General features: G+C 34.2%; 1 protein-coding gene and 1 non-coding gene across 2 annotated transcripts; one reads left to right on the plus strand and one right to left on the minus strand.

Moving 5' to 3' along the window:
- The first annotated feature begins 482 nt into the window (after positions 1-482).
- TRNAV-UAC (transfer RNA valine (anticodon UAC)) lies at positions 483-555 on the plus strand. The gene has a single exon. It is a non-coding gene; the product is annotated as a tRNA-Val (tRNA).
- A 482-nt stretch (positions 556-1037) lies between these two features.
- On the minus strand, positions 1038-10612 carry LOC101248429 (uncharacterized). Its single transcript, XM_004230510.5, has 13 exons — positions 10152-10612; positions 7689-7762; positions 7379-7462; positions 7182-7262; positions 6714-6794; positions 6393-6485; positions 5712-5891; positions 5534-5601; positions 4013-4064; positions 3261-3314; positions 3081-3173; positions 2413-2479; positions 1038-1500 (listed from the first exon to the last, which is right to left on the minus strand). The coding sequence occupies exons 1-13, from the start codon at positions 10291-10293 to the stop codon at positions 1409-1411; spliced, it is 1161 nt and encodes a 386-aa protein (XP_004230558.1). The 5' UTR covers positions 10294-10612; the 3' UTR covers positions 1038-1408.
- Positions 10613-12022: the final 1410 nt, after the last annotated feature.

Consider the following 12022-nt stretch of genomic DNA (forward strand, 5'->3'; position numbering starts at 1 on the left):
TTGCAGTTTTATTGAGTTATTACTACAACAGGCAATGGTATATTGGCCCCGAAGGAGTTATTTAAGCTATGTAGGAACTTGAATTAATACTATGTTATGACTGCGGACACAAATAGAGCCGGGGGACAGAAATACAATCACCTTAAATTCAAACATATAGAGTCAAAGGGTGGGATTTCAGGCACTCTTAAATTTGAGTCGTTATTGACACACCCTTGTAATCATGTAGATAACTAGATAGATAGAAATGAATGTAATGGATTGTACATTCGTCTTTGAATTGCTTGCATCAATGTGTATTCAGTGTGATCCCAAGTGGGTTTGGAATGATAAGATATATGCTAACGTTACCCTACCTTTATGACCTATTCCATGGTAAACGGGATTCAGAATTGTGACAAGAAGGAAAAACCTGTCTTCAAGTCTTATTTTCAAAAATGTTAAAGATACTAGATGAAAAAGCTTAGGTTACCTAACAATATGTTGCTGTGGTGTAGTGGTTATCACGTCAGTCTTACACACTGAAGGTCCCCAGTTCGATCCTGGGCAGCAACATTATTTTTATTTTATATTATTATCATTTTTTTTAATGATCCTGGGCAGCAACATAATTAATTATAGAGAACCAGCAGCAGCATACATCATTATTATATTATTTTCACATTAAAAGCAGAGAGTAAATTAGCAACCTGCATGCATAGAGAACAAGCATACATTATTATATTATTTTCACATTAAAAGTAGAGAGAGTAAATTAGCAACCTGCATGTACTAAAGTTGGTTTTTAGTTTTATTTCACAGCAAATTAAGAGAAGCATGTACGTTGTTTAGGCCGCATCTAAAGCCAAAAGTTGTTTTTATTTCTTTGAGTATTTTGACATGGTATATGAATTCTTCATGAATCACAGTTTCAACCTACCACGAGCTTCGATAAGCTAAAACTTCTGAGTCACTTCGTCTTGATCTTTCTTTTTGTGGGTTCGCCCCAATCCGTAAATGCAATCAAATTATAAATACAAAGCAAACACTTGACAGAATTTCACAGGGCAAATTGATGGTCCGATCAGAAGTATATAAAATTCAGGCTCATGTTTGACATCTAATTATACAATCAATGTGGTAGCACATTGACACAAGACAACTTGTAACACAAATTAGAATTTACTCTGTTACTGGGAAACATTCGGCTTGCGACTTTTTCAACAATACCCAAAATCGTTCGTCTAAAATATGAAAAATGGAGCAAAATGATGCAGAAGTTACATAAGTTAGTCATATTCTGCAGTTGTGGAGTTCAGCCCTTCTGAATGTAATTTACCCTATGAAACTTGATGCATGTCTTCCTTTTTGTTGGGCCGAGTACAGATGAACAAGCATCAGCACTATGCAGTAACTGCATCAAGGGTGATTAACCAAACTTCCCGAGTTCCACTTTCTTCTTTATGGCCTTTTGACTATGATAAATACATGCATCTAATATTCCAGCAACTGTGAAAACACCTAATGAAGGACAAGGACAGTGCTATAAGTATTATAAAGGTTGTAAGGAACAAAAATTGAGAAGAAAAAGATATTACTCATACAAAGTTATCTAGAAAAATGAATGTTCATTACTTAGTGACCGGATAAAAGCTTATTGTCACGGGTACCGCACTTTACAACATACTCACGATCTTTTAAGCTCAAGTAAGCCCTTTGAAGCTAGATCGCTAAGAGAATGCAAAGAAAGATTTAGAGAGCTTTGGAACAAGGCTTGTTGTATGGTTTGGAAGATTGCTGACAAGTTGAGTGATGCCTTGCAAATGAATGCCCCTCTATTTATACTACAACCTAGAGGGTTAAAATGTAAATAAAAAAATCCCCTACAATATTCACACTTTGGTCCCTTTCTAGAATTCTCTAGATATTCTAGGAAATTCTTAAGTATTCTTGAAATGTCTAATGGTTCTAGAGTTCTCATAAGCCTCTCCATAACTCAAGATTCTTCTCCCCTATTCCAGTGTCGAATTTGAACTTCGAATTTGAATTGTGAAGTGGCGGAACATGACATACTGTAGATTTAAAATAAAATTGCAAAGCAAAATTTGGATAAACAAAGTTGTGCACGGAATTTTGTTTGATACTCGCAATGAAGTGTTACCAAAGCAATGTAACTTAGTCAAGCAGTCGAGCTTAATGGCAAATCAAGCATGATTTTACAATGATGGGAAAACTGATATCTGGAGCTTGAAAGATCTCCAGATTGCATTTGGAATAGATGAGCAGCTAAAAAGAGTTCTAATGGTCTAGTTTCCCCACCCATTCTTTCATTGGAAGTCATATAATCATAGAATGAGATACTCCTCCAACAACCACAAGTAACATCAATACAAAAAAGAATCAGATTAAATAATTTATAATACAGTAAATTACCTCCTATAATTGCACAAACATTGGTGAGGAAATGAAAGAATGACACATGCTCCTCTGTGAAAGTCACCTGCAAAAATAAACCAAATTGGAAGAATAAACCATCTTGCTCCAGTACAAATTTAATCATCTTTCGTTCTTCTCTTTTTTATAACCAAAAAGTAAGCAATTTCCATCTTCGAAACTCGATTGATAATAAGTCCACCTGCAACCCGTGATCACTTAAATGCCAGACAGCAAGATTTAAACTTGTAATGTGACCGACCATATATCCCTTCTTGTGCTACTTTTGACATTGGTATATTTCAAATATTTAGTTCCATGGGAAGTTTTCACCTTCATGCTTGATGTTTCATGATAGAGACTACTATCAAATTGTGATATCTAATTGATATAACACAGAAGGGAAAACCCCTCCAACCCATATTTTAAATCCATCACTTGCACATCTACTTGTATATAAAAATTTTTTTAAGACAGTAGTGTCTGGGCCCAGCTTTCCCGCACCTCAACTAATTCGATAGGATACCTGCCACCTCCCACCAGCAACAGGTACCAGGTGACTCTGTCCACCAAGGCTAGGACAGATGGGAAGAATCATACTAATATATAATTAATTAAAAAAAAACAGAAAGAGGAATAAAGGGGAAAAAATGGATGGAAGATTTCACCTTGATAGGAGAGAGATCATAAAAGAAGTAAACTCCAGTAATTGATTGGAAAAGACCCAAATCTGAACCCTTGAAATGCTCAGTCACTGAGAACTATACATAACCAATGTCCTTTCATATTAGAATGATATACAAAAACTTCAAGAGAAAATGTTCATCTAAAAATGGTCTAAGAAATACCTGATTTGAATCAATAGTACGGCCTCTAACACCTTTAAATATTGTAGGGACCACCTGAAACACCAGCAGACACGTTGAGCAAATTCTTATTTTCTCACCTTTGAAACAAACATAATGTTTGATTCTTGCCAATTGATTCCTAACTAAATCACAAGTATGTTGTGTCATATTTTTTGTTGTAATCAGTACTTTGTGGAATTATGCAACAATTGGTGTTCATTTCAATGTAACATCTGTCGCTGGCAAGACAATATTCCAGATCATGAAGCTTAATTTTTGTTTCTTCCCCCGAAAGCAACTAAGATTGAATTTTTCTAATCAGTAAATTAAGCTTTTATTAACAGATTTAGCTAAGCGCCAAGCTCATGCTGGACATAGCAGCTAAGATTGGCGGCCAAGGGGTTAACTAATGATTTAAAATTAATACCATAACAATGACACATTTAGCAGAGAATTTACAGAGCACTTCTTGGGCTTAGACGAAGATTTCCTTGTGACACACATTCAACCTGGTGGAACTATTTTTTGAGAAGTACTAGATTGTATATGTATTTCTGAGTCCCACCACAGCTTTACCTACACTTACATGGAGGGTGTTAGATTCATAGAAACTTGAAATTTACAGTTGAGTTGCTATGCTTCTCCTGTACAGGTCCTTATTTTCCCTTTAATCATATTACTTAATTTCCTTCTCTGCAAGTCAGGAGGAGAAAGTAACAGAAAGGATGAATACTATGTCTACAGACACTTACTTTGATAAAGTACTGATACATTCCATTCTGTGCTTCCTGCGTCCATTGAACCCTAAAAAGTAATAGAATCCAAAAAAACTTAGGCAATATACCATTGCAAGAGACTAAAAAGAATGGAAATATGCACCCAAGGATGTGACCTAGTTGTCAATGAAGTGGGTTGAAAATTATGAGGTCTCAGGTTCAAACCCTAGCAGAGACAAAAACACTAGGTGATTTCTTCTTATATGTCCTTGTCCTAGCGTTGGTGGACAAAGCTGTTTGGTACCTGCTTGCTGGTGGGAGGTGGCAGATATCCCGTGGAAATAGTCGAGGCGGGCACAAGCTGGCCCGAGCACCACAGTTATTAAAAAAAACAGAATGGAAATACTATGTTCTCCATTTTTCCTTTTCCCTAGGGAGAGGTGGAAAAGCAGGGAGGATATGTGATACACGTAGAGAAAATACAATAAATATAGTTGTTCAACAAGAATCGAAAGACAAATGTGCCAAATCGCAATTACACGGACAAAACCAATATTCTAAGGGCCCGTTTGGATTGGCTTAATAAAAGCAACTATAAAAAAGTACTTTTGAAAGTGCTGAAATTTATTTTTAAAATAAGCAGTTATGTGTTTGGATAAAAGTGTTGAAGTTAAAAAAAATGTTGTTGATGTGTTTGGCAAATAAGTGCTGATAAACAGCTTTTTAAATCAAATGTCTGAAATACCCTTAAAAGTTGTTAACATAATAAAAGTTAATTAATTTATATTTTACAGCCATAAATAATTATATTTTGCTATCATTCACATATTTCTTTCTCATCACAAATTATTTATAAGAGGAATATAAATTTATTATAGATTTTAAAGATATATAATTTGAATAGATCAAAGAACGATTTAAGATTTTATTTTAGTTTCATCCATAGGTAATAATAATTGTCTATCATTCACATATTTATGTATTATTACAAATTATTTATAAGAGGAATATAAATTTTTATTTAAGTTATATGTGCAACTTATTTTATATTTTTTAATACTATATAATTTGAATAGATCACTTGAAAGATTTAAAATTTATTTTATTTTCATTCATTAGTAATAGTAATTGTCTATCATCCACACGTGAAAAGGGAAAAATGGAAGAAAGAAATGTTAGGGTTATGTGGGTAATTTGGAGATTGTATAAAAATATTAAGGGCAAAAAGGTAAAAATGTGGTCAACTTAAAACAGCTTATAAGCTAAAAAAAAACACCTCTACCCCAGCTTTTAACTTTTGGCTTAAAATAAGTTTTTTTTCAACTTAAAATAGGTTATTTTGAGTATTGCCAAACAGCTAAATAAGTCAAAAACCAGCTTTTAAGTCAGTTTGACCAGCTTTTAAGCTGAGCCAAACAGGCTCTAAGTTGTAACTATGATTTGGTATAAGTTGGAAAATGCATGTTAAACTTCAAAACAGCAAGTCAACCTTGACCTGTATACAGAAGAACACACACGAAGAACCATAGCAAAGTCAGCAGAGGGCAAAGAAATTACCCATCAAGTGGATTTACAACTCCGGGAATAGAGTCGCCAAAAGCTAACTTATTTACCCTGTGACTTATCTGCATGACACAAATAAATGTTAATTGAATGTTAGCCAACATTTCTAAATATATCATGGTACTAATAACAATCTGTTTTTAAGAATAAATTATTATAAAAGGCATCTCACATTATAAGTATCCGATTGTAAGGAAATCAATTCGAAGAGTTGAAAGGTTGACTGGTGAAAGCTTTTGCCAGCAGCAAAGTGAAAATTTCCAGCCACTTTATTGACCTCTAGAGATCCATGAATGTTACATCCTTCACCTTCTTCATCCTTGATCTTCTGGACAAAACCTTCCCTTTTACACTACATATTAAAATATTGAATTAGTAACACCGCTATAGCAAGAAGAATGACAGCAGAAGAGCAAGGTTAATAACATTGATAATGAGTCAATATACTTCTGCCAGAAATATATACAATACAACAATTAGCACATCCTCTGCTACTTACCAATTTATTCATCATTTCTCCTATGCGGAATAGGAACTTCTACCTTCAACACTATGTTGTGTTGAATAATAGTACTGTATACTCCCTTTCACTACTTAATTAAACTGTCTCCAACTTCCCCCGAACCCCTCACGGAGTGGTTAGGCAACAAGCTAATACAAAAGAAATTGGTTGAAATATGATTGTCAATGTCCTTGATGACATTAACCCGACTAATTTGTAAGCAATTCTTTTTCTGCGTTAGAAGTCAACAGCACATGCTAATAATAGTCAACAAGCAATTGAATGCACCTTCTCTTTTAAATGTACTTAATATTCTGAATTTCAATTAAAAAAATGAACATGAATGTAAACCTGATCGATTAAATCTGGATTTGTCATCCCCCAACCTCTCTTTCGATATGCTTCACGAACTTCTTCACATGAATTACAACATTCATCATCTGCCTGCAAAAGACATGGGAGACATAGATGTAAAATATATGAAATGTAGTCTTTGGCACTATGTTCGTATAAGGGATTAATTGGTGATCTGTTGATGAAAACAAGAGTTCACGTTCACCAGTCTGGAAATGTACATTTGGATGAATTCCGAATACTATCAATTAAAAGCAGCAACTACCTTTGCTAGTTGAAGGACAACAAAGAGAAGACTATTGGAGATTGAAAAAGTACCGTTTCTGCACCAAAGCATGAGCCGCAGTATGTTTCATTGTGTTCAAGTCGACCACCATGTCTCTGTAAAGGCTTCTCAATCTATACCGAAACAGAGAAAAAGCGAGAATAAAACGCGGTTAATGAAGCATACACAAACAGTAAATCAAAACCAGAACGAAACAAAGAGGGCAATAAGATATCTGAATCACCAGGCTAACACAACATGCTTCCTCTTCACTACAAGACCCATGGAAGGAAATTAGGTATCACCATGCAAGTAATCACTATTCTCAAAACATTAAGATAGCTGACACCATAAAAATGCAGCAGTCTAGCATTTCCGGAAGTCGGAAGTCCATAGAAGAATCATATGGACTAATAAGCAGAGGAATATTGCCAAACATTCATGAACGCATGGGCCTTCAAATTTAAATTAAATAAATATGCGGAGTAATACTTCAAACACAGTATCAATCATCAACGAACCTTAGGAGCACCAATTCCATCTTGTCTGACTTCAATAACAGCACCATGGGAGTCAATCCTCTTTTTGAATATATCATGTCGCTGCGAGTTATTTGAAGAAGAAATAAAAAACAGTTTTCACGAATAAAGAAACACAGCGACGTAATGACTACAGCAGAAGCAAAAACAAAAATATAATATTATGTGGATTCACATACTATGTCAAAATGTTCTTCTCCACTAATATCCCTGGCGTCAAGACTGAGCAGTGAACATGGAACAGCTGGAAAAGTGATATCAAACTGCGTGAAGACAAGAAAAATTAAGTCTACATCTATAATTACACAAAAATCAAATTTCACAGGCAGAAAGTATACTGGTCTGAAAAGACACTTTAAACCTTATGTCTGCCAAAGATAAAATCAGCATTCTCATAGAAAGCATAAAATCTTGAAAAATACAGGGATCAGAAAAAACTCTCAGAGATCATATACTATGGATGATGCTTAAGAAGGCAGTGAGCTTTACATGTATATGTAATTTTCCTCCCCTTGAAGTATCTACTACGAGCTGTGTTTCAGTATAACTGTGAATATATAATCCTGCAAGTCAAGAGGTGGAAAAAGATCATTGAGCAAGAAATTCTGGTTGTCATAAAAATTGAATATGTAGGGGATGTTCATTCCTTGAAGCAACCATGTAGCAGTTATATTGACCATATGAACATTAATTGTAGCTATACTATGATATATGCCTTTTGACTTCAGCAGTCAATTAACTCTAAAAGTAAGATCTTCAAGCCCAAAACTGGAACAAACTATAAACCATGGCAAGTTTTTTAGGAAAATATTGCATTTTTTGAAGAATCATAAACTTACAAACAAAGATTAAACCAAAAGAAAAAATTTATGAATTAAAATCGGTTACAAATGCACTTACACATATAAAACAATAGAAGATGCAAATGAAATACTTCTTCTAACAGGGACAATAAAACCTTTTGCAAATTCAATAAAACTCTGTTCTTACCAACAAAAAAAGATTCTTTCAGATCCTAGCATGTTTAGTCCAAAAGTAGTAGTTCATCCCCAAAAGTTAAAATCCCCCCCCCCCTCCCGGCCAAAAAAAAGGTAAGAGAAAAAGAAAAGAGAACATCTACATATAGAGTTGTCAGGAACTGCTATCCATGTATCCAAAAGTTCTTGAGCTTAAAGCCGAGTGGTGGTAATCCCAAAGACTTTGAGACTACAATCCCTAAATCCTTAGAATAAACTTTTCCTTTATGGAAGACTTCCAATCCTTTTCATCTCTTGGAACTTAATTACTTAAATACCGCAACCATTGCCCATACTTCCAGATGATGGCTGCATCTTTTCTAAAAAAATATTTTGATAATTCAGATTTGACAGAACAGAATCACTGTATTCATGATCTTCATTCACAAAAGTAAGCAACTCTTTCTTCTTTCTTAGTTTTCCAAGCAAGCCAAAGTATTATTTACATAAACTACAAAGCACTAAGTCGGCATTGAGGATTACAAAAGAAGGGGTCCTCTTGTACAAAATATCAATGATGTAATGAGCTAGTAAAGTCTATCATAATATTCCCTCACATATATCTTTTAACAAGCACCAAATTCCACTAAACATAAGAACATATAATAATTAATATGTAGCGCTATAACTTTTCCCTCAAAACATTTGATTACTTTCCTTCCGTAACACCCAACATGAACATGCTGGAATAGTTCTCAGAATCTTTCTCAGATCTGTCTTTACTGCAGTTACAACCCATCTAGAAGCAGAAAAGATCTCCAACTGATAGAGATATCACTCAATTGACCCTAACTTGCACAACAAGAAGTTAGTGTTTTGGACGGCAACAAGGGTCTGCCTCGCCACAAGGCGAGGCAAGCAGCAGGGCGCTCGCCTTTTGATGTGCGGCACCAATTAATACCAAAAAATTAAAATAATTAACAGCATATGTAATAATCAAAATTTCAATAGCAATAACATATAAGCAAATATTTCAATTCAAAACCTAAAATCTAGAACTTGAATGATAAAAAACATAACAAAAGTCAAAACAAAGGTAGAAGTGACTCAGAAACCTCAAGAAGGAAAATGAAACAATGGAAGAAGAAATCTGAGGAAGAAAAGAATAAAAATGCAACAGTTGGACTTCGGAGTTGCCGGAAAAGTCTTGCTGGTCACTGGAGAAAACACTAAAATTACCTTTTAACTTTTTAAAACCTAAAGTGATAGCCCTTTTTTTTTTAAGAAAATACAAAAGAGGACGGCCTTTCTCGCCTCGCCTTTTGTCGCCATGGCGTCGCTCGCCACATAGTTAAAAGGTGATGAAGGGTCACCTCTCGCCATTGGCAACAAGGCGATCACCCTTCACAACACTGTCCCAAGTTGCCATCAAGTGGAATATAATCAGCCGATCTCATCAAAACCAACTAAAAGTGATTTATGTTTTCAATCCTACTTGATGCAAAATGATGCATACTCAATAGGAGGTCCTATATCTTATTTAGCAATCAAAACTTAATAATGGTGTAATATCATTCAATCACTACAATCTCGCAGAGTAAGAATTATTCTAGCGTCATTCACATAGCATCTTGTACTTACATTAAACAAACTCGTTTTTTAACCTGTCTAAGAGAGGTGGTGGGAGGTCTAAGAATAATCAATCATTTCCTCTCCTTTATCCACAATTACCTTGGCTCTCAATTTATCTTAGCCTAGGCAAAGATGCCATGGCACACAGGACAAACAATATACATGTACCAATCTCATTATCAAATAGTAGTTTCAGAAGTTTCTGCAGCCACCGAAAACAAAATCAATCATTGAACTACACCTCGATACAAAACTAGCTAGGCCGACTATATAAATCCTTTAAATCCATTCCATTCTAGTGTCATTCCAGTCAATAAATCAATAAAAAAAACGAACTTTTGAGATGAGAATGTAGGAAACATACCAAGCTCGTTGACGAAGAGAACGAGCATAATAACGGAGGCGACGAGGGTAATAATACCACCGGAAAGCGTGCGGTTATAGAAATCCTCATTGATTTTAGGGTAAGCGTCCAAATTCCGAAGCTTACTGAACACTCTCTCCATTTTCACCGCCTACCTTAATTTCATAACCAAACTTGTACAATACAACGCAAATTCTCGAAATCTTGAACGCACCAAAGATGTCTCAGATTCAGATGAGTTCGTACCCCGCCGGCGCCGGTGAACAAGATCGTTGCCTTGGGTTTAACGATTGGGCCGGGGCTTAACACGGGCGCCCAAGTTTTTATTAAAATAGCGTTGCAAGATTCTTTGGATTCAACAATTGTTTTGATAATAGTCAGCTGGTCAATGCGTCCACATTCATATTCATATTTACTTACTATTTCCTTTGACTAATTGCCAAGTGGATTGGCCTAAACTTAATACTCTCTTCATTCTAATATGTGATATTAATTCACTTTCGTTATTCCATAAAAGGAAATGATCTCTAAAAATTTGAAAATATTTTATAACGGTTTACCTTAATGATAATCTTTTATTACCGGTATATATTTTATTTAAGCAAAAAGATTTATTTTAATTTTAAATTATATATGATGTCATTGAGATTAAGCAGCACTAGGTCATACCTTCTTGAGCGGTTGATTACACAGTCAAATCAAACATGTGCACAAAAGATCTAAGCTAAACAAATACTATATAATTCGAGAGATTCAAGGGAGAATAAAACTCAAAGTATTACTTTACGCTTTATAACTCTAGAGGAAGGACATTCTCACCTATCTATGTTGAGAATCCCTTCACTGTTCTAGAGATGATTTTGAAGTGAGAGTAGACTTGTACATGAGTAAGTGAATGACCTAAGAGCTAATGAAGTAATGTTGAATAGGAATATCATGTATGCCTATCTTTATCTCTTTCACCGTGTCTTCGATTCTCTAGGGAATTACTCAAATATCGATGGTACAGTTCAACAGCAATAAAGAATTTACCTTGATCATGATAGAACTGAAACTATTAACTCTGCACCATTTCAAACCAAGAAGAAGGGCGAAAATTTCAGCTTAGTTGTTGGCTCCATGGCCTAGGTGCAATAAAGAGTGATCACACAAACATTTGGACATCATTACACAATTGAAATTTTTTTTTTTCTTCAGTAACGTACCTTATCAAATAAATTTACGTTAACTTGAAATAGGAAAGCACTAGTACTAGTATGTTATACTACCTATGCCCCAAACAAATTGTCAAATATTTTCTAATTTAATTTCTCTTTTTACTTGTCAATTTTTGACAAAAAAAGAATGGACAATTTTTTTTCACTACATCCTTAATTTATTAAAGTTGAGTTAAATTTCTTTGGAAAATATAATAAATAAACATATTTGAACCCTATCAATTAATAGGTTTAAAATGATATATTCATCATATCAATCTTATTCTTTTAATTGGTGTGTGTGTCAAGTTAAAATTTTACAAGTAAAAAGAGACGAAGAAAGTATCGAATAGAATACAGAATTCTCAGACGAGATGATTGGCTATCAAATTTAGTATTACAATTTCTGATTGACGTTACAGTATAAAGTGTCAATTATACTATATACATGTTTCACATTGATATTGGGAGGCAACAGTCTTTTTTTAATAAGAAAATATTTTTTGAAAAATTAAATGTTTGGCAACTCCTTTATACTGTTTTTAAATGAAAGCAAAAATAATTTTCTACAATAGGAAACAAGCTAAAAATTCTACTTTTAATAAAAAGCAAAAAGCAGAAAATTATTTTTTGAAAACTAAAATATCCCTTACAGATATACATATTTACCATATA

The sequence above is a fragment of the Solanum lycopersicum genome, chromosome 1 (assembly GCF_036512215.1).
Source record: "Solanum lycopersicum chromosome 1, SLM_r2.1".
In the NCBI taxonomy this organism is placed as follows: Eukaryota; Viridiplantae; Streptophyta; class Magnoliopsida; order Solanales; family Solanaceae; genus Solanum; species Solanum lycopersicum.